Below are 24,204 nucleotides of genomic sequence, written 5' to 3' on the forward strand. Positions count from 1 at the left end.
GAAGTGGAGGAAAGGGAGACAAGACCCAAGTGCTCCATTTCTGGCTTGTTTTATAGTCAAAGATTTCTGATTAAATGAGAATGTCCTCATTCATCAAAATAAAGGCAGAAGAATCAGCTAGCTTGACGTTTAAAATATACAGTGATAGTTAAATATTGGCAGGAGAATGAAGGCCACTGGCATGAGATATATCTGTCACTCTTTCCCTATGTTTTCTGGATAGGAGTGGCAAGAAAAGAAAGTTTCTTGTCCAGCTACATTCTCTCCTTGGATAGAAGTGAAGGTTCTTTCTGTTTGCTAAATTACCACTAGGTGGCAGTAGTTTAAAGAGAACTGCTTAACTAGAGGTCCCAGAAAGACCTGCCTCTCCAGATCTCCAGTCACTGCTACCGTTGTTAGATGCTCACCAGTCCGGACTGAGATAATTAAGGAAAACTAAGCTATAATCGGTTCAAGGGCAGTATAAATGTTTCTTACCAATATTGGATTTACCTAATTTGAAGCTTAGGAAACCTGATTGATCAGCAGTTGGCCAGTGAATGTGCTCAGGGATGTGTTTAAGAGAGAGATTGCCCAGTGTTCACTGTTTTAGAGTCTGTTGCTATTCTCACATCATGAGGTTCCTCATTTTTTCTTGGAATACTGTCAACTCATCCAGCCTCTTTCCACCTGCTTGCCAAGGATCACCCCAGAAAACTGTCTTGATGCCCCTATTTCTCAGTGGCTGTCTCAGTGTGGGAAATAATTCAGTTCCACCCAGTGTTGGTGCCTGAGAGCCCGTTTGTGAGAAAGGCTGTAACTCTTGTGATTCCATGACCAGAATTGAGCCTCCAGAACTGCAAACAGATATGCTGTGGAATCAGAGGAAATTGTATAATAGACACAGAAAAGTCTAGTTTTAGGCTGGGCACTGAGGCAGAAGGAATCGGTGGGCAGTGCCAGGAAGTCTCAGCACTCCATGTCAGGCCCTTCCGAAGACCTCATCTCTACCTCAAGAAGTAATTTCCCAGCAGCCTATGGTGAAGAGGAGTACAGTATGTGAAATAATAGATGCCGTCTTCAAATGAATAACTAAAAACAAGATTACAATAAAGAGCTTTGTCTCATGCGTTCTTGGTAGCTTACACTACACTTCGCTCAATCACGCTATGTCATGGAGAAGAGGACAGAACATCAGTAAGAAATAGTGTCATTTTTGAACATTCCAATCCTGTGCCAAGTATGTTACATGCTTTACCTTGTTCAGATACAGCTACCATGAGAAGAAGATTTTTGTCCCTGTTATATGGGAGGGAACTGAAACGGAGGTTAAGTAACTTGCCAACATCTCTGCTAATAAATGATACATTTGCAATTCTATCTGGATTTGTCTGACTCAGTTTATTGTTAGCCAGTTGCACCTTAAAAATACTAAATTCCTTAGGCATTGACCAGAAAAGTTTAAGGGCAAGCTGAGTTATCCCCTTAGACTAATCAGATACCAGAGGACTGAATTAAAATATAACTTGTTGGTTTACTCAAGTGTCTCTAGTCTCTTCTGATTTGTACTGGGGTTTTTATTGTTTTTTAATGAGAAGTTGACGTGCACTTGGGCCTTCATGGCTTTCAGAGAGGACTGGGGCAGCAGACCAGCTGTGGTTCTGGGAAGGGTGGCTGCCAAGTGAGCACCATAAACTATTTCACCCACCAGATAGTTTGGTTGTCGGAGGGGTATCGATCCAGTAGTCTTGTTTAAAAGGCTGTGGAGTCACTCGTGGTCTTTCCCCGCTCCTCAGTATGCATTCAGAAATTCCACCATCTCTTTCTTTTCAGTAGGCACCAGCACTTGGGAAGAATGCTTCTCTCAGTCAACTATGAATCCATCTTACTAAAATAAAACTTCTCAAGGCTAAACTATGGATATGCTCAAGCTACAGAAAACTAAAGGACCTATATATAGTCTTTCTCCTGAGTCCTAAAAGGGCAAAACCTGAAAGATTTGGCGAGTTGTACATACATCTTGTAAAATTTCCCATCAACTTGCTGATGTGTTAATTTCAAGGATATGGCAATCCTGGGAAGAGCCCACTATCCCAGGCTCTCACTGGTTACGTCAGAGTCTCTAAAATAGGGATAATAACACCTGCTTTGTGGAGTTGGTGACAGAACATGCTCGGTCCAGACAGCAAACACTTCACGTCAGTCATGCTGTGATGAGCTTGCTGTGTGATGCTCATCAGCTTTCTTCACTTCCTGTGCTTGCGTTTCATGTCCTGAGACCAGGCCTGGCAAGCAAATGGGCACAGCAGCATGTTGTCATCCTTCCTTTAGTGTTGCACATAGGTGTCTGCAAAATTGTTTCCAGGCTGCCTGAGTTCTCCCTGCTTCCTCAGCTGGCTCTCCCCAGGTTAAAACTTCAGAATGTCATCAGCTTCCCCACTGCTGGGAGAACTGTGTGCTCCCCCAGGAATGACATTAGACTCCACGGGACATTCATTAGCTGAGGTTACTAAAGGACCACAGGGCACTGGAATGGTAATTTTCTACATGGGACCCCAGTGACCCAGAGCGAGCTAGCTCAGCTGGTCTGAGCATGTGGCTAATGAGGGAAGGGTCATGATTTCACTCCTGTGTGGGCCAATTAGTGTCACGTGGAAAAGCATGCTCCTGAGGCATCAGACAGCAGCCTTACATGTGTGTGGCACTGGTCACCAGGATGGCTCAATGTAGCCATCATCACTTTCTAACACTCAACCCAAAGCCTACATTTCTTTCTTACTACATGGCCTATTGTTCCCAAAACTTAGGTCACTTTCAGAGCACCTTTATGATTTTTGCTTTATCCTAAGTAGTCCACTGCATTTTTATCTATTCAATATTTTTTCTATAAATTGATTCACTTTTTAGTTTACACTTAACAGTGATGGTGCATCACTACCATCAATGGGAAATTTACCCTAAATTTAAAGTACAACTATAAAAATTATCTTTATACTCTACAAACACCTGAGCCATGAGTGATTGGTGTACTATGTGTTAATAAATGTTGCGGATATATAAGCTGTGTGTGTTATGTATACGTTATCCTGTAATAAAATGGTGACCTCAGCAAAAACAGAATTAAAGCAATAGTTTTACTGGAAAGAGTTGGGATCAGTGACTGAGGAGTTTCACACTTGAAGTTATGAAGTCATTCTTGCAGGAATTTCAACACCAGACATCTTCCTAATAGCCATTAAACATGTAGCTGTAAAAGCTAAACTCTAAACTAATGTAGGGTTTAACTTACAGTTAGCTTTAGCTCAGAAGTCATGGCTTTTGTTCACACTCTCTGCTGGTATTATTAACTCTGTTTCTTACACATCCTTATCATTATGTTTTTGTTTTATGATAAGCACAAACGTGCAAAACAGGTGTGTTGACTTCACAACATCCTTGTTCCTCTTCAGTTATGTGCCAGTTCATGCTTATCTCCTGGGTTGGCCAGTTCCTTATAGAGATCAAAATACAACCAATAGAGGTGTTGGTAATAAAAATCTATTCCTTAATTAATTGAGCATGTTACATCCAGTCTAGTTATGAAAGTGCATTGGAGGACAGATACATATAAAAAGAGCAGACACACACACGCCTCTTCAGGGTGGAGAAAGCTCAACCACTTTCATTTTTGAGGTTCCCAATACATTAAAAAGTGAAGAAAAGTCAAAGCACAGTTGTAAAAGTTGTATCTATTTTACAAATTTAGGTTGAATGATGGACAGCTTTTAGTCATCTCTGTGTACCTGTGAGTGGGTGTTTAGCCTCATTTGGAGGTCTGAATGTGAGGTCTTTGTGAATGTAAGGTCCAAAGGGTCCCCCCCCCTGCTCCCAGGTTAGGCAATGAACCCCGCTAGGAACATTGACTTATATAGAGAACTGGGTTCAAATGTACCATAAGGCAGAGCGTGACATTTTAGCAATGTGGAATCACAAAGTTGGGGTGTAGAAGGGTGAGGAAGTGAATAGCTTTCATTTTTCTTCTTGTGTACCCCCTTATGGATTCTTGCTTCAGTCATTCCCATTATTTCAGTGCTGCTTGGCTTATCCCACTTTTATAGCTTCCTTATCACCCTTGGAAAGTCATTAATAGGTAGCAAGGGGGCAGACCATTTTATAAGTGCCAGAAGACTTACTTATACCAGAAAAATCAAGATATTAAGAGGCAGGAATGCAATTACAGCTTTTTCTATTGCACATGGACCTGATGACTACTTTAACCACAAGAACTACTTTGAATGACTGTTCTCTCTCTCTCTCTCACTCTCACACATACACACACACTCACATGGTAAAGAGCAGGGAAAGGCCTTCTGTTAACATCTACAATGTTCTTGTTGCACAATACTTGCTAGATAAGATTGTATAATTAGAGAGCGTGCTGTATGTATTTATATAAAACAGTATAAAATTGTACTTAAGAATGATCCATTAGGATTCTGTTTGTATGGCTTGTTCTAAGACCAATGCAATGCATACTTGTGATCTTTGTCTTTGAGGGCAGAAAGTGATTAGTTCATTTGGTATTCTGTGTGAGGAATCTGATGCTCTTGTTATGGCCTCTTCCCTACCCTTGCCAAATCCAATTATGCCTCAGCAAGGCCTCTCATCCCCTCCTCCCCTGTCCCCAGAGTTTGTCTGAGCACATCTGTTGCTCTGTGAAAAGTATTTTGGCAGAAGCTGCCTTCCCCTGTGCTGGGAGTCATCTGTTCTGACCTGGCTTAGAACTGTTGTGTGTGTGTGTGTGTGTGTGTGTGTGTGTGTGTGTGTGTGTGTAGAGGGAGAGACATTTATATGCCTATATATATATATATATAATTTTAATAGAGAGATTGATTATTATGACATCAAATCAAGAGTGAAATAGAGATTACAACTTCAAACTGGTTGAGAGAGACTGGTTTAAAGCCTCATGGCCCTGGCCGGTTGGCTCAGCGGTGAGCGTCGGCCTGGCGTGTGGGGGACCCGGGTTCAATTCCCAGCCAGGGCACATAGGAGAAGTGCCCATTTGCTTCTCCACCCCCCCCCCTCCTTCCTCTCTGTCTCTCTCTTCCCCTCCCGCAGCCAAGGCTCCATTAGAGCAAAGATGGCCCGGGCGCTGGGGATGGCTCCTTGGCCTCTGCCCCAGGTGCTAGAGTGGCTCTGGTCGCGGCAGAGCGACACCCCGGAGGGGCAGAGCATCACCCCCTGGTGGGCAGAGCGTCACCCCTAGTGGGCGTGCCGGGTGGATCCCGGTCGGGCGCATGCGGGAGTCTGTCTCACTGTCTCTCCCCGTTTCCAGCTTCAGAAAAATACAAAAAAAAAAAAAAAAGCCTCATGTACCAGAGAAAGAGCCCAGGATTCTGAATGTCTACCTTTCACACCAGTCCATCCTGGATATAACCCTCAATGATTGTGCCTTAAATCTAGGTTCTCCTGCACTTGAGTGGGTGGGTATTCAAAAATTAATACTGACTCTTCATTTTGAAAGATATCACCAATGACCTACCAGATTTCTCTGGTCACAGAGATCTTACCAGAAAGTAACATATCTGGAAACTCATCCTGCATAGGACTGCCAAATGGTGAGCCATCGCATCTTGAATTGTATAAGTGATACCTCAGTTCTTAGGGTAGCTGGAACAATTTGGCCAGTCACCTCTAAGCACAAGCATCAACAGCTTCATCAGGGTCCCTCAGGGGAGGCTGAATGGAGCAAGCTAGAGAGGTGTGGCCTATGGTTATGCGAACATGGAACCTCATGGGCCTGGTGACATGCAGATTGTTACTCTTCCTGTCGAGGAGCTGAGTGCAGCAGCTAAGAAATTGCTTCACAAAAGCCAGAGGTAACATATGCCCGTGCCCATCCTGGCACAGGGTAGCTACCAAAGGAGTCCGTGTCCCAGTTGCCCCAGGTGTCATCACCACCTGCATAATTTTCAGGGCCCAGTGAAAAATGGAAATGCAGGGCCACTTCTTCAAAAACCATTTCAAGGTGACAGCAGAGCATTGACCCAAGCATGGGGTCCTGCTAAGCGTCCATGAAGCTGACCCTGCAAGAAGCACAGCACCAGGCCAGAGTGGAGCCAGCAGGAAGTTCACCAGGGGCGGGGAGAGGGCAGCGGGCTCCTGGGCGGGCACAGTGCCAGATCTGTCTTCACACATGTTGGATTCTTCCCTCTGTGACTGACATGCCCTTTTGGTGGTGTCCAAGCTGGCTGGGCATAGCAGCTACTCTAGCTAGGCATGAGCGGTCTATGAACTAAAGCATTCCCATTATTTTGAAATACATACTTTGAGAAAATTCTCAAAGATTTAAAATTTCAACAGTGCAATTGTCAATGAAAGGAAAGGAAGAGCTGTTAGACTCTTTAACTATGACCCAAATGTTGTAGAATTTGAAATGGTTTTTAAAATGTGATTTTTTTTTTAAATCACTAACTTGTATAAACAAAGTTTATAGTTAGTGATGACTGTCAAGAATTTGAAGAGGCCATCATTAGAAAGTCTTGATGGGATTTTAAAATCTTCATCAGGAATTGCTATTCAAGCATAAAGTCTGATATTAAAAAGCTATATTCATAAAAATAAAATGCAGATTTGTCGTTAAAAATTAAAGAAATTATTTTTTAGAATTTTAATATAAATTTAGTATGTAATATCTTCTCTAAATTTTGAATTTTATTTCTTATGATTGTATAATAGAAAGAGTAATAAAGGCTTTTTCTAAGCCCCTTATGGATGCCCCAAGTCTTTCCCCACCCCCAGTTTATCCCAATGTGTACCTTAAACTATTATCATTTTTATGTGATTACAAAGTAGAAAATGTTGGAAGCAGCAATCTAGCCAGCAGCTTTCTGAAGGAGTCTGGAGTAATAACTCTTGTTTTCGTCCCCTGGTGGCAGAGACTTGTTGAGATTTGACTTAGGAAATCACGGCGTGACTGAAACAAGATCCAATCACGGTGACAACAGTACAGTACTTCATAGAGCTGTTGAAAGGATTACATGAAACACTGCATATAAAATGCTCAGGACATTGCCTGGAGTCTAGGAAATACTTGATGAATGGAAGTTACTATTACCTGATGCCTTGGATACCCAATGAGTTAACAAATTCTGTTGACTCTGTGTCTACAGTGCCTCGGCTCTGTTCTTGACCTTACTTTCCGTTCTTCCTATTCTACCCCAACATAATTTAGCATTTTTTCATGGCTCTTCTGACAGTTATATTAGCCCCTTCATTTTCCTTTCAGGTTCCAGTGTCTTTAACCCCATCTGGTCAGTGAGGACACTTTAGGTGGCAAGTAACAGAATGTCCAACTCAGACTTATTCTTTCATACATTAAGATATTTGAAGTTTCCAGAGTTGGTTTAGCAACTCAGCGATATCAGGGCTCAAGTTTAGTGTGTGTGTGTGTGTGTGTGTGTGTGTGTGTGTGTGTGTGTGTGTGTGTGTCTGTGTGTGTTTTGTTTTGTTTTTCTTTCCCCTCATGGTCTCAGTATGGCTGCTGTAGCTTCAAGTATCACCTCCTCTCGTGATGACATTCAAAAGCTTGGAGGAAATGAGTGTTCTCTTTTTATCAGAGTGGGTAATTATTCCAGAAAGAGTTCCTCATAACACATGTATCTTAAACCAGTTATAGGCACAGAGCTATGAGATCACAGTAATTGGTTTAGAAGTCTTATTATTTATCCTTGGACCTGCGCCTACATCCCCTGAGCATAGTATTAGTCCCAGACAGAACTGGGATTCCGCTAGCCAGGAAAGAGTGTTGGCTGTGGAGTAAACAACCAACAACTTCAGCCAGTCCTTCCTACACACCATTGGCAGATTGATCAAGCATTTCTCCCTTAAACAAGAATTCAGTCTCCTGAGTCCCTTCACCTAGAATTAAGTGTTTGGTCCCTAACCTGCCAGATGAAGTCAGATTCCGTGAGCAAAATCCTCTTGGAGAATCCTATACTTTTCCTTCCTAGCTCCTATCATTACACTTTGTACAATAATTGTATATACATGAATCTAGAGAACTGCATGGCTGGTATCTCTGCCCAACTAACTCCAGAATGGAAGCTCCATTAGGATCGGGTCTGTTTTGTCCATCATTATACTAAACACCTAATGCAGTAGGTATTCATAAGTATCTGTTGAGTGGATGAATGTCTATACCTGTCAAAGGAAGCCAGCAGAATTTCAGCAGTTAGAGATTTAATCTGGCAAAAGCAGGTTTCTATGTAGCTATCAAAAAAGGTTGAAAGAATTTGGTACCTCAACATCATCAACATTTTGTTAACGACCTAATTGCCAAGCCCTGTGTGCACACGGGACCATTAGTAATTCTGTAGCTATGCAAATTAAAACAGTGATGTATGATTTATAGCTTTAATAACATTCTGAAGGCTCTTAAATTTTAATCACTTGCAACATCCTTTTTAATATTCAATTACTTTATTAACTAATTAGGTCACTTGCTGAAAAAGCACATAAGGCTGGTGCTATTTTAGTATCAGCTGAGCCTCACAAAATACCTTTGAAATGGTGCAAATGGTTTATTTATTTTAAACAGATCATTAAGATGCTATAATTAATAAACCAATTACGAAAAAAAAAAGGCCTGATAGTGATAGATGCACAAGTACAATAGCAGTGTCCGATGGATTTGTAGTTTTTATGCACGTATACATCAAGGGGCAAAACTTAAATGAAAACCCACAGTAAAAAGTGCTTTCCTAAATAATTTGTGTGATGACTGATAACCCTATCACGGCAAACCTAACTTGAGGCTTGTTCATTATGCAAACCTGTAATGTGTACTTTCGTTTCATCTAATGACACTGACGATGGAAAATCCACAGCATGCTAAACTCGGCGTTCCTTGATTACTACAAGAGCCTTAATTTGCAGACCGAGTTGGGCACTTCACGACTTAGTGCGTTGGAGTGAGCGGAGCCTCCCAGAGGAGAATCAGGAGACACACACGGGGTCAGCAGCAGCCTTGCTTATTGATTTCCCAGCACTCTGTTAAGGTCTTCAAAGCAAACAAAGTGAACAAAGAAAGCCGAGGCCAAGCCTGTGGGGAGTTTTCACCCAGTACCCTCAAAGGAGTCTGTGGATCACACTCAGCCCACATTGCTAATGCACAGAGATGCTGACTAGGGCTGAGTGGCCATAACGTGCAGTTCTTAGGCCTGGAGTAGAATTTTATTTCAGGGTCAGGGTGAGGCAAGAGGAACCAAATCATTTTGCTGGGCTGGGAAAGAACACTTTCAAATCCTAGAGGCCAGGTAATTTTTCTTGGCAAATATAATAAAACCACTATTTATTGATTGTTTACTACCATTTGGCACTGTGTTAACTGCCTGAGTTATCTTCTTGGATAGTCCAGGCTATTCGTTTAGTTGACATTTATTTACTGAGCACCTCTGGCATCAGGCACTGTTCTAGGCACTTGAGATACTGGGGGTGAACTGGACAGACAAGTTTCTTGCTCTCATGGTGTTTATATCCTATTGGGGAAGAGGGACAGAAATCAGACATCACAAGGAAACAAAATAGAAGCAGCTGCGTTAGGCCGTGGAAAGTGCCGTGAAAACATGCCAACAGGAGAACGGAAACTGAGGGGGTGACTGGGCCTGTCTTTGCGATTGCGTCGTCACAGAAGGCCTCTCGGAAGAAAGTGACATTGGCAAATAGACAGAAGGGTCTTGAGCAATGTCGAGTTTGTTTGCCCCTCAGAGTGACCTGTTTTCTGCTTTGTGCACTTTTGAAGTTAGTGGAGGTGGAGGGGAAGCAGCTAGGGAGAGAGACAGGGAGGGGCGAGAGCGGCAGGTCAGGGGGAGCCCGGGAGAACGGGCGGTGGCACCATCATGATCATTCTTTTGCAAGTGCGGCCACTTTTTTTGCAGTCAGACTCCAATATGAACTTGCATTTGGTTGTTCCTGTGTGCACTGGTGGGTTCAGAACTACAGAGAGCTGGTTCTCAGTGGTACTCCTTACTGTCACTGCCATGCTCTGCAACTGGCTGCTCTATTCCTTACTGTCACTGTCATGCTCTGCAACTGGTTACAGCTATGTTTTTTGGATTTCCAGTCTGTTTCGCACCTTCAGGATGTGTTGATAAAACTTTATTTTCAAAATATTTATAAATTTTTACATTGCCCATGGATGTTAAGTTCTTTGGAAGAGAAACCTAGCCCCAACAAGAAATTTGATGTAGGTGATGCTTATAGACATGGGGAAACAATATCATTTTGCCTCACAGAAAACATCGAAAAGGGCCCCCAGAATTTCTGTCAACTGGGAAATAAACAGCAGTCCAGCAAAATGTGCCCCTCCCTTCCTGAGCCCCTTATCTGGGGGACTGCTGGGGCTGTTTTTACATTCATATGTATCCATATATCCAACTCCTAGCCCAAGCTGAATTACCTCTGAGAGGTGTATTAAGAACATTCTTTTCAAAGGAGACAAGAGAAGGTTAAATATAAGCAGACCCCTATGTTAATGATGGGTGAAGTTCCATCAGAGTTGGACGACTATTTGTCCTTTCCCTCTTCATGGACCCAAGGTGGTTCCCAATCAAGAATGCAAGTGAAAGGAGTGTACAACTGGTACTGGAGTATTGAGAGAAGAGCTGTGAGTTTTGCAGTGAACTTGGACAAGAAAAAACTAGTTCCATGCATCTCTCAGGTCCTTGAAGCAGACTAGAAAGTTTTTTCAAGTCTTCTCAAAAGTCTGTTTCTCATTCTCGTGGCTTTCTCTCACTATCACACTGTTCAAAATAAATTATTTTGTTTCAGTTTTTGTTCCATTTAATCACTAGCATTGTAACGGCATTATAACAATGTAAATTGTCATTGCACATGTCTATTTCTGCCACACTGAGTATTAAATAGATCGTTTCTTAGAAAATTAATTCTTGTGAACTATTTTTCTAGAAAAATTATTACAAATTTGGGAACACAGCCCATTAGTGGCCTGGATCCTCTTTCCTTTTCAAAATTTGAAATGGGAGCAAGATGGTTGGGTTTGGAGGTCTGAAAAGGACTGTAAAAGAACAGGCTTTGAGCCTTCACATGTGAGAGTGACCCCTGGGACACACATCTTTTACTCAGGAGGGGATTCTTCCGGGTCTTCTGCCGTCTCTCAGGGATGGATAGGGTGAGAGAGCACGCGTGTCCAGAGCAAACGGTCCACACACGGAAGTGGGTCGCATCCTGGGACTCAGCCCCTCCTTTCTCACACCCGTTAGTAACTGAACCTTTGTAATTGAACATCCTATCCATAAAGTAGGGTTTAGTGTCCCACCACAAATTGTATATTTATAAAATAAACATTTATTCCACTGGCATTCTGCCTGTTAATTATAAGTAAAATTTATGTTTTTGTGTTTTAGATAAATAAATACAAATAGATACTCCATCCTTCTCGTGCTGTGGCAGACCCTCTGGTGTTCTCCCGGGGCCTGAGTGAACCAACCGTTGAAGATTACTGCTCTGAACAATTGAGGTAACCCGGGGGAACATGGTTGTCTGGTAGAAACCTGCTCTGTGTTGGTGGGGAACAGATCTACTGCTAGGGGCACCTCAGGAGCGTTTGGGACATGTCTTGTATAAGAATTTGAATGGAGGCCCTGGCCAGTTGACTCAGTGGTAGAGCATTGGCCTGGTGTGTGGAAGTCCTGGGTTCGATTCCCAGCCAGGACACACAGGAAAAGTGCCCAATTGCTTTTCCACCCTTCCCCCTCTCCTCCCTCTCTATCTCTCTCTTACCCTCCCACAGCCAAGGCCCCATTGGAGCAAAGTTAACCCAGGCACTGAGGATGGCTCCACAGCCTGTGCCTCAGGCGCTAGAATGGTTCCAGTTGCAATGGAGTAATGCCCCAGAGGGGCTGAGCATTGCCTCCTGGTGGGCATGCTGGGTGGATCCTGGTCAGGCGCATGTGGGATTCTGTCTCTCTGCTCCCCCGCTTCTCACTTCAAAAAAATACAAAAAAAAAAAATCTGAATGGAAAATGCATTCCACAGCCCAATCTGGCCGTTGACCCTCAGTGGAGCTTCTGTTGGGATCACTGGTCCTAGCTTTCAAAGAGATGTGCAGTTACCTTAAATGCCAGCAGTTCCCCATTTTGCCTTCCTCATGTTATCAGCACAATTTTTGCTGTGTTGGGGGACCGTGGTATTGTTATTTTAGAAGTATTTTTAAATTTTCTCACTTTCATTTAAATTAATGCGTTTAAAAATATCCTTTATATCACTACCATAAATGGAATGCCAACCTCACCTGACAAAAATAGAAATTTAAAAAATTATGTGTAATTATTAAATTAAAAAACAAACAAACCACAGTGAAATATCACCACACACCTGTTAGCATGACTGTCATTAAAAGACAGGCGATAACAAGTGTTGGTGAGATGGTGTTGATAAGAAATGGAACCCTTGTGCACTGTGGGTGGGAATGCAGTTTGGTGCAGCCATCATTTCAAAAGGTTTGAAGTGGTTTTTTACCATTCAATAATGAATTAAAAAGCCTTTTCAAGTATAAAATATGGAATTATGAAGCTATAACTAACAGAAAATAACGACTTAACATTATTGAAGAAATTGACAAACTTCCGCACTGACTGCTGATTCCTGAGGGTGTAGCTTTTATGGGAAGCCCATGGAAAGATCCTCAGTGTGGGTCCGGGGACCCGCCTGGACTTGCCATATAACAATACAAATATAACAGATAACCTTGACAAAGAAAAACACCATCGTCTCAGATGGTGCTCCCAACTGAAACCAACTGAACCTATCATCTTCCCCAAATAGTTCTGGAAAGTGGTGAGGTAAAGGTGAAAAAAAAAAAAGAATTGAATAACAAAACAAAAGGTAGTTGTTATGAGGGGTGAGTGAATATTACTATTTACATCGTGAGTTTAAGTTGTTCATTTGCTAGCCTCTAGGATATGCAAGTGTGTATACAAGATGCATCACAATTCCTTCAGAAAATTTTTTTTCCGAATAAAGAAAATTTATTTTTTTATCATATTTTAACTGATAATAGTACAAATGTGATTGCATCTTAGCTGGCAGTGCCTGCTGGCATATGGCATTGGAATTTCTTCAAATGCTTCCCCACAATCAGGGTTAAGAGTATATTATTGCACATTCAAATATGTACATGATTTCCTAGTGAATTGTGGTATATAATATTGTCATATTTGCATGAACAAGATCGCCTGTTCTTTCCTACAAAATCACTTCCTTTGTCTCTGAGCCTACCTATCATTTGAAGTTTTTGGTTTTCCGTCAGTAATGTTAGATGAGGTGGTAGTTGTGATGGTAATTTTTATATAGTTCTGGGGGGAAATGGATCTTATATCCCACAAATAAGGCAATAATTTCTATGTAGGAATTCAAAGTGGTATTTTATTTAAAAAAGGAGTCACACAACTGAGATTACAGGGTTTTATATATGTTTTTGATGCTAAGGGTTCTTTCAAAGATAATAATTTTCAGCTTTTGATAGAATACTACATTTATTTTTAAAAAATCACTTTCCTATTGTGGGGAATGGGTGAGACTTAATTCCTATTTTTTAAAACCTTATTCCCATGATGTGCATGAGGATGCAACCAAAATAATAAAGTATAAGGTTGTATTATACTTTCTCCTTGAAAAGGCCAAGGGGATAAAATGGAGTCTGATTAAGGGCCCTGTGTCCAACTTACTGAGGGTCTCATTTGGACTGGTTATCCATGCCCGAATCGCTCCTGCATGGGGAGTGAGGGTTCCCTCAGAAGGACCCAGCAGTTCCCAAATTACCTGAAGAAGCACAGAAGTTCCATTCTAAATATTTCCCCATTCACTGAAGTCCATCTCATACCGATATGATCCTAATATTTTCTTGCCTTTCCTACCTGAAGATGACTCCTTTGTTTTAAAGAGTCTTGGCAGACATACAGTTTAGTGGAATAAAATGGAAGACATTTCGAAGCACAGACGTTGTAAGCCTCCAATCAGGCCATCAGCAGAAAGAAATTGTACATCAGAAACGTGGCCACCATTTGGGAAGAGTGTTAGCACAAGTGTAGTGCTACAAAGAAACAAGTAGATAACAGTTTGATTGTTAACCTCACAAACTCTATTCAATGTGACAGTGACACTTCACAGCACATTGCATCCAATCTCATTTGAAGCTGACAAAAATTGTTTCTGCTTTACATCTATTGGTTTATTAATGGTCTACAGCCTCTTAAGCAGATGCATATTCATTAGGTAGCCAGCTGTTAGGAGGTTCCCAGATGTCGAATGTAACTCTGTCTTGGAACATTTTTTTTTTCCTTATCATGAAACAAAGTAATTGAGGCCGTATTAAAGAACCAGTTAATTACTAAAGCAGTACCTTATGGCACCCTTTTTATCATTTAAATCTTGGAACTCTCGGGACATCTAAAAATTTTGGTAAAGAGACAGTATTTAAGAGCCAACCTTTATTATATATTTATATAAAGAGACAGATAGTGTATGTATGGAAACATACATAAACACACTTTTATGTTGGAGGAATTAAAAGTATGTAAAAGGTAAATTTCAGTTACAATATCCTTTCCTTGGTTCATTATGGGAATGAAGTCCAAAGGATAACACTGATATACCTAGTAAATTAATTAAAAGTAAAAATACTTTAATATTTCTTTTCTCTAATCTTATCACTTTCCTATAAAAGATGGTTATTTGTGTAACTTATGCCTCAAACTTCATCTTATATTTTTCATTAAGTTTGTATTTTTTCCTATAAAAAATAAGATAGTTTAATTATTGGCAATCAAACTAGGGTTTTCAAATTGCCAGGTATTTCTAAATGCCCTTTAAAACCCATCTAAAGATGTCAACTCAAATGTTTCCTTGAGAACAACTTAAATCTAGACATTCCATTTCTACTTTTACTTGGTTGCTGCTATCTCAAATCTGTTTCTCAAGTGCAAGAATCTCAGGATCAAATAAAACATTGCCAAGAGCACAAAAATAAGATCAATTATTTTCTAAGATTTTATTTATTGATTTTAGAGGCGAGGGCAGGGGGGAGAGCAGGAAGCATTGACTGGTAGCATGACTGGTAGCAGTTGCTTCTCATAGGTGCCCTGACTGGGCAAGCCCAGGGTTTCAAACCAGTGACTTTAACATTCCAAGTTGGTACTTTATCCACTGTGCCACCACAGGTCAGGCAAGAGCACACATCTTTAGAAAGCATGCAGTGCACTTTTTGAAATGGATCCTTAAGCAAGCAATGTAAAGTCTCCACCTTTCCTGTGGCTTGCTCTTACCATGTCTTCTAACCACTGATGGAAACTGTGTTATACTGTTACAAATCTGCTGAAACTTTTGCTTTTGAGATTTGGCTACTATCTTATTCTAAGTCAGGGGTCCCCAAACTTTTTACACAGGGGGCCAGTTCACTGTCCCTCAGACCATTGGAGGGCCGACTAAAAAAAAAAACTATGAACAAATCACTATGCACACTGCACATATCTTATTTTAAAGTAAAAAAACAAAATGGGAACGAATACAATATTTAAAATAAAGAACAAGTAAATTTAAATCAACAAACTGACCAGTATTTCAATGGGAACTATGCTCCTCTCACTGACCACCAATGAAAGAGGTGCCCTTTCCAGAAGTGTGGCGGGGGCCGGATAAATGGCCTCAGGGGGCCGCATGTGGCCCACGGGCCGTAGTTTGGGGACCCCTGGTCTAAGTCCTATCACCATTTTTTCAAAACAAACAAAAAGTTTACTCTTCAGAAGAGATCAGTTTTTGCTTGCTCCTATTGTTGACCTTTAGAAATGCAAATAGATTTCACTCAGTGCTTACTAAAAAATTATATTTTACAACCATTTACTAGCTGTCTACTATGTGTGGAGTGTTTCATGGCATCTGAAACAACGTAGTCAGAGATCAGGGGTAAGCAAGAAAAAGCTGACAGTTTATCTGAATGGCATGGCATGTACAACCTTTATTAAAAGGTCTGAAATACTAGAGGAGTAATGAGGGTGGTGGAATAAAACTGGATTTGGATTCCAAAGACCTGTCCTTGGAGACCTGGCTTCACTACTTTGATCTTTCGGAGCCTGTTTCCTCATCTGTAATGAGGGGATAGTGACTGTCCTGCCTTCTTAGCTTAGGGCCGTTGTGAAGAGCTGGAAGGAAATGTGCAGATCCACTCCGTAAACTATAATATGCAAATGAATGTTATCAGTGTTTGAAATACTCAATTTGTACTTACAAATGCCCCCTTAAATATAAAAATTCATCTTATATATATAAATGAACTGTTAACATATTTCATTATTAATTGACAGTTAAATAACTATTGTCATGCAAATTTTCCATTCAAGATTTTTAAAGTCCAAGTCAACTTTTTCAAAGGAAGTCCTATGACAACCATGGCAATGAAAGCAAATGGGACCTTCAGAATAGACCATCGCTGGTGGTCATAGCCCTCTCTGAGGAACTTTTGAGGAGAGTGAAGTAATCATTTATCTCAGCACCCTAGACACCAAGTATGTCATTACCACCTTGCCTGTCTCCTCGGTTCTATCCCTCTTCCATTGAGCTCCAGCTCCACCCACTAAACTTCATAAGGTTCTTTCTCCGTTTGGTCTTCCCTTGTGTAGTCCACATGGCTGGCTCCTCTTCATCATTCTCAGATCGCCGCATAAAAGCTTCCTTCTCGGAGAGGCCTTTTTGAGTGACCCTGTCTAGATTAGGCCTCTCCTGTTCCTGTGTAACAGCAATTTGGTTATCTCCTTCAGAACACTTATACACGCACACACTTCCACGTGTAGTCACCGTGGTATATAACTGAAGATGGGGCAGGCAGTAGGCACATGGGAACTCTGGTAAACACATGGAAGGAATTTTGGGTAGTGGTTCTCTGGTTTAGTGGCCTATTGCTATATGGCAGTCTCATTTCCTAGCTGGGAGGGTTTGGATTTTCTACATTTTTATCATGACTTTTTAGTCTTGCTTTTCTTGATTTAATTTTTGAAGATTGACAAGTGAAAATATCATAAAAATAAAATCTAGGACTGGAACCCACTCCACAACCTACTATTTTAGCTACATTTTAGGAAATAGTTTAATAAAACTGGTATATAAATTACCAGACACAAAAGATCACATCTTCAGTGTCTCATTCATTAACAAAAATTGACCCCTTGCCTACAAAATGCACTAGTTTCCAAAACGAAGCTCTTCTGGGATCTGAGGGAATTCTGTCTAGGATTCCCTTCCTCTTTCTGTAGTGAAAACTTTACTGAACAGTCTTACTGAAGGCTGACGGTGGTGGTCAGGAATTGCAAATCAACAGTCTTCAGTTTGGGGACCGGCACAGCAATCTTTTCAGAGCCACTTTTGGCTATTTCATCTCTGACGTGCCTATGCTGTTATCAGAGAGAGGTCACTGTTCCGCAGGTTGTGAGAATGAAGGGAGCTGGTGTATATCAGGTGCCCACAAAGCTCGCTACTGCCATTTCATGAAATGGATGGAAACCGGGCGGGACTCCTCTAGTCTCGGGGGTCAAAGTTATGTAGGACTTCTAGGGAACATTATGAACATGGATGCACTCTTTCTGCAGCCATATCCTCTGTGAAGTGTTTGCCAGAGAACAGTGTACCAGGTTGCCAGGCCTTCAGGATTGACCCAATATATTCCCTCTTCTCAAAAGACAGAAAAAAGAGGTTCACCAAGTGCAACACTCAGTCTCTCAGTCTAAGCTTTTCTAAAAAACCCAAAGTGGGTAAGAAACTTACTTCTTCATACTTATAAAAACTAGTAAATGTGCACTATATATCAGAAGAGATATTCTAAAAAACTGAGCAAAAGGTATGGTGGCACCAATTTTTAATATTCAGTATCCAGAGAGCAATCTCACGTGACAGGCCTTTTGCTTGTGACTGAAGTGAAGGGGGAAACTAAGTTCGTTGTACCTCAGGTAGATCACTTTATAAACCAGAATAAATCAAGCAAAGGGGTACACAGCTACTTGGAAATAATCTCCATTAATTCACAATAGCAGCAGTTCCCCAAGTGGGGCCTGGGGACCACTGTGGAGCCTGAGACCCATTCAGGGGACCTGCGAGGTTCCACTCTTTCCAACCATGTGTCCCTGAGCCTGGACGTTTCCCATGTATCATACTTCCATTAAAACCCATAGCCCATTAGACTGAATGCAGGAGCAGATAGGAGAACCCAGCTCTATTTTATTAAGCCAGGTAATTCAGAGACTTTCAAAAATGTAAAACCAATGCCACTCTTCACAGATTTTTATTCTAGAAAATATAGTTTATAAAATTGTAATTTGACAGGTAATGGGTTACTGCAAAATCAATACTCTTAAAGTTTCTCAGTTTTTATTGTGAATACAGTAAATACCGACAGATATAACCCATAAAAACAAAAGCTCTTTGGGGTCCTTAATGATTTTTAATTATTGATTGATTTTAGGGAGGGAGAAAGAGACAGGAACATCAATCTGTTTCTGTGTGCCCTGATGGGGGACCAAACCGGCAACTTCTGCCCTTCACGGTGATGCTCTAACCAAGGGAGCCACCTGGACAGTGCATCCTTAATAATTTTTAAGAGTGTAAAAAGGGTCCTGAGACCATATTGCTCCTTATACCAACTCTGAGCACTCTTATCTCATTACAAGGTGAAGAGTGTGCTTGAAACCCTTAAAGAACACAACTGCAAGATGTATGGTTAAGAAAAATCAAATGGGAAAGAATTATAGGGTTTCATAGTCCAGGCCTCATTTAAAGTAATGACAATTATTTTAGTCACAGATGAAAGCCGTTTGCCATTGACTTTCAGATCCCTCCCAAATCCCTGGGAAGCTAAGCATCTGAATTGGCTTCATGCTGATTCCCAGCGCCCACCACCTTCCCCCTAAGCAGCACAGAGTAAAGGGTGCAACTAGCTACCAATGTCTAAGAGGGACACGGCATTAGCAAGGCCACCGTTATTAAAGACGCACAGAATTAAGGTCATAACGAATTAAGTCAACCAAAAATTCTCTTTCATAGATATTTTTCTTTCCACCTTTATATCTGATTGCTTAACTGGGTTATTAGAAGAATAGCAAGAACTTAGTTAACAAATCTGCAAGAAGTCAATAAAAAATTGAGTTCTCTACTTCTAAAAGCTGAGACCATTCTGAGGGTTATTAGTGTGGCAAATCTCACACCAGGAGCTCACTTTTGTAGTTTTTCCCTCACATCTGCACTAATGTGGTAGGAGACATGAGTCAACACATTTACAAAACAGCTATTTACAATTTCCTTTCTTTTAAAAAAAGAAAGTGGAATTAAAATTCAGGCAGATAGGAAAATCCTCAATTAGAAATCAGGTTAGTACAAGTCCCTCAGGCTTTCTGCACTACACACTGCTTTTAGGAAGAATGAATTTTAGTTTGCTGTGTAGTACTAAATGACACGCACATGAAGTTTTTAGTACAGCAAGTTTTTGATATGTAAGTGCATTTACATAAAAATGGGAAGCAGAGAAACATTTAAAGCAAATATGTCAGTGCTGGTGGATTTCACTCATCATTTTAGTTAATTATTCACACTTCCAGATTTTAAGTTCACAGAAAAAAAAAATGTATTAGGGCCCAGAGAAGTCAGGTAATTGACCAGGTGTCAACCAGTGAGCTGTCTGCTTCCAAGTCCAAGCTCTTTCCACAATACAGTGCTGTCTCCCAGGAGGGCTGAAACACAAAGCCAGTTTATCACAGAAGCCCATTTGCCATAAGGTGTGCTCATAAGGACAGTTAGCTTTACCAATGTGTTTCATATAAATATTTGAGAAGGAAAAAAGTATTAACCCTTCCCTCCAAATACAAGTAATTCTAGGTCTCAACTTATTAGTGACTACCACAAAACCAATACCATTATCGATATCATTCAGGCAGTTTATGTTAAACAGTAAAGGAAACATTCAAAATAATACTGTACTAGAACACTGTGTTCATTTATGGTTCCTGAAGATCATATCACAGAAGTAAAAGTGCATCTGGAGTGGCAGTGGAGACTCACAATAACTATTTCCCCCTCCACCCCCCAAAATATTAGGCAGAATGAAAAGTAGATATTAACAGAGAAGCTGTTGAAAAGGAAAGGGAGTATACGATAGGCAAAAGAGCCCAATAGATTACTAAAGGAGAGTATTTTGTTGCCAACTCCAAATGATCTTGGGGTATTAGAACTTTTCTTTGAAGTATCCCTTAGTAACAGAGACAAATCATTATTACAGTGGATGGACCTCCAGTGAGGCAAGTCTTGTTTTGCTTTCATGGGCTCTGAAACAAAAAATACAGGTAAGATAGCAAACTGTATGTTGAGGTGCAATGCCTGAGGTGGGAGCTTCCTTCTGTCCAGACACAACATAGGAAGAAATCATAGTACAGAAAAATGCTTGAGATAAATCTTCATTTTATTAGAAAAAAAAATTTTAAACACAAAAGTTTAGAAACAAAATACTTATTTCGCCAAGAACCATATAAAGGTGATGCTATATCTCTTATTTTATAGAAAAACTCACTTAAGATTATGGGTTTTAAATATCAGTGAGGATATTCTCCATACTGCCACCGGAGCCTGGCTTGACTGCTCTGAAGTAACAACACTTGAAAGCTCTTATTCTTTGAGACTAATTTAAACAAGTGAATTGTTGAAAGATTAAAAACCGCAGTCAGCTAATTACACTCTCTCATCTCTTATTCAGCAAATGAATCACTTTTCATTACCACTTAGCAGAAGTACATGAATTTCTGCCTAATTAGAAATGTTGTAGATAGAACATTAGCAAGAATGGAGTGGGTCAGGATATCTTTGCTGCTTCATTTTTAATTCCTAACAGTGGAGTCTGATAAGAAAAACTAGAGAAGACATTAAATAATTTTAAATTATTTATAAAAATTACTTTGCCCAAATTATAATTATTTTTCCCCAAACAATCTCAAATGTCAAAGAGAGTGAAAGAAAAAGCAGTTCAACATTGATTTTAATGAACATTTTAATGTTACATGTAACAGAACATTATGAATACAATGGAAACAAAGTTCTACCAATTTAATAAAAAAATTCCAACACAAAGTGGGGAGGTAATAATTTGATGCCTATATTATGTATTTATTTTAAAAAATATTTCCAGCTTGAGGGTGGAATAGTTTTGCATTCCAAACTCTAGAATCATGATTTCTCATGTGAGCTTAATGCAGAATTACAGCAGGAAAACAATCATTTTAATTAATTGCCTTTATTTGTCATTAAATCAATAAAATCTTTGACTGCTACAGGTCTCCTTTAAGAATATATATTTAACTTCTCTATTGGAACCATTTTGCTAATGTCATATTATATACACTCGAAACCAAAACAAAACAAATACTGTATAAAATCTAAAAGCCAACATTGTTGAGTTCTAACATTTATATTTAACTTAAGGTCTTAATGATTTTTATCTTTTCCATTTTTGAAAAGACACCAAAAAAATAAAAATAAATAATTTTCTCTTTTGACTGTTGCTAACTGTAAAATGGTAGCTACAGGGACAAACATGGAAGGAAGCCTTGCCAAGTTAATCACTGCAAATTGTAAATAATGACCGTTAAAAACAAAAATACTGGAGGGTGTTTTTTCTTTTAAAGGAAACCATAGAGCAGTCCTGAAAAAAATATTTTTCCTAGTTCTGCACAGGATAACTAGAGCAGAAGTTATGGAAAAAGTCCCATAGCTATCACCAATTACTTAAAGAGGTTTTGTTACAATAAAAATTTGGATAGTGTAATTAATAGCAGTGTTGCTGGAACATTAGCAAAAGTATATACATTCCAGTTACCTTTGATTTAGCCATAATCACATATGTATGCCTTTTTTGGATAAAAATATATTTTTTTATAAAAAACTGATCATCCAACTTTAATGATTTCATATATGGACTCAAGAGTGGTAGTAAAAGGAACAGATCCATTATGACAAGGTGTTTCAGGGACAGAAAAATCAAGTTCCTCAGGAAAAGAAAAGTATAAAATTAGAGTTTCAAACATTTATTCAGCCCTATTCCCGTCTTCCCACAAACTATGATGTTAAAATGGGCTCTTCAATTTATAAAGGCTTTCTTTCAATGGTCTCACTACCCCATTGGTCAGTTCTCACTGGGAAAAATGATCGACTGCCTTATTTGAAGTGCCCTTGCCTGTCCATCTGAAATACTAGATATTTCACTTTTATAAAACAGCGTTTTTGGTTCTTTACATAGGTTTATTTTAATTAATTGAGAAGAGGGAAGTTGATTAGCATTTTCCATCCCAACATCACCTATCTGCACCACTAAAAATCCTTCATTCAATCTGCTCCTTTATAATCTCTTATTTGCTAAAGTTGGCGAAATTTGCAAAGGCATCTTGCTTGGGCTGCACAGTTCCAGAAGCCATGGCTAGGTTGGGCATGCCCATTCCCACTGTACCCGTCAGGCCCATCCCAGCAGTTGACATCCCTATGTTCATGTTCATGCCCATCATGCTCTGGCTCATCATTGGAGTATTTCCAAGAGGGGACATTCCCATGGCCCCAGTCATCACATTGGGCATGCTCATTGGCATGGGTCCCCCCATCAAAGTGTTAGTCTGGGGCCGGACAGGAAGTATGTTCGATGGAGAACTGAGGTTCACAGCTCCAAAACTTTGGGTCATCACATTCATAGGCTGCTGCATATCTACCAGAAGAAAAGAGACAAAATAACTTTAACACATTGAATTGTTAGATTCATAGAGCAAAAAACTAATATAATCTTTCTGACCATCATTTCCTGTAAGCCCCAATATAATTCTTTTAGTGATTTTATAAGAAATCAATTAACTTGCATTGTTTATTCTTGAGAAATATTTAGTGGCTGTTAGCTCTGATCTCCCCAAAATGTAGAAACAGTAAGAGTGGGCTGGAGAAAAACATGAGGTATTTTAAAATCATTCCCACAAAATCTGTTGTGGAATCCAACCTAATAAGTTGTCAAGATCTATTGTGTACCAAAAACCTTAAAAAAAGTTTATATCCTTTGACTCATTCTACATATTTTTAGAATATTACATTAAGGAAAAAACCCACAAGCACAAAGATTTATACAAACAAAACCATGGAGGTCTTTATAATAGCAGAAAGCTGGAAATAACCAAAGTAACCAACAATAGAAGAATTGTACACTGATATGATGATAACTATAAATATCCAAAAATTTTTAAAGAATATTCAATACACAAAAAATGATAATTTAATGTTGAATAAGAACTGCAAGAAAGAAAATATAGAATGGTCTCAAGTATTAAAAATAGTCAGAAAAGATGGAAAAAAATGTGACAATGGCGATCATCCTTGGATTTGGAATGCAGATGATTTTTGTATCTTTGTCATATTTGCCTAATCTGACAAAAATTTTACAACAAATATTTTTATTTCATGCCAAGAGTAAAATACAAAGTAATTCAACATGGCAGGAGGAATAACAAGTATTATTTGAAAAAAATCTTAAGTGAACACACAGTTGCTATCAGTATAGCGTGTTATGTATTTTATTCATGGCTTGAAGCAATCCTGGCATCAGGGCAAAAGATTACATGTACACAAAGAACTGGGAAATCTGTGGCAACTTACTCTGTTGTTGAATCATTGTATTGAGCGATGGCTGCTGGGGTTTGGAAGGCTGCATACCAGGTAGTAAGTTGTCTAGGCTGATGTTTACACTGGGGTCAGACCAAGTAGAGGGCAAGGTTTTGCTGACTGACTTCTGGACCATATCTGTATTCTGATTATAGAGAGGATTAGGCTTCTGCAGCACTGTGCTAACATTTTGCAAAGGCTGGAAAATAGAAAAATGCTCTAAAAATTAAGCATCTGCTCTATATAGATTATGGGATGGCAGTTTAATCACAGTAACTCCAAATATCTAAATATATACTAAACTTTGTAATAAACTCTTCAAACTAAAAAGAACTACAAATGTTCTATGTTAAGGTCTTCAATATCCTGAATCACTTACTTCCCTAAAATGTTTTTCTGAAGTCCAAATCATGTTTGGGGCAGAAATAAACAACATATTTACATGAACAATTATCCTCCCATCACCCAAAGCCCAGAAGCCACCCACCCAGGACAACTATCGACAACTAT

At 39.8% G+C, this 24,204-nt stretch overlaps 1 protein-coding gene across 3 annotated transcripts in view; it reads right to left on the reverse strand.

The window, feature by feature from the left end:
* Window positions 1-21,037: 21,037 nt before the first annotated feature.
* CLINT1 (clathrin interactor 1) overlaps window positions 21,038-24,204 on the reverse strand; it is a 58,271-nt gene continuing 55,104 nt past the window's right edge. For 2 of the 3 annotated variants that reach the window (XM_066341512.1, XM_066341510.1), the window contains 2 exons: window positions 23,689-23,893; window positions 21,038-22,756 (listed from right to left, as the gene is read on the reverse strand). In XM_066341512.1, coding sequence (XP_066197609.1) covers window positions 22,410-22,756; window positions 23,689-23,893 — 552 coding nt within the window. In that variant the 3' untranslated portion in view covers window positions 21,038-22,409. The remainder of the gene's footprint in view (window positions 22,757-23,688; window positions 23,894-24,204) is intronic. The other variant, XM_066341511.1, reaches the window with a different exon arrangement.

The sequence above is a fragment of the Saccopteryx leptura genome, chromosome 6 (genome assembly GCF_036850995.1).
Source record: "Saccopteryx leptura isolate mSacLep1 chromosome 6, mSacLep1_pri_phased_curated, whole genome shotgun sequence".
In the NCBI taxonomy this organism is placed as follows: domain Eukaryota; kingdom Metazoa; phylum Chordata; class Mammalia; order Chiroptera; family Emballonuridae; genus Saccopteryx; species Saccopteryx leptura.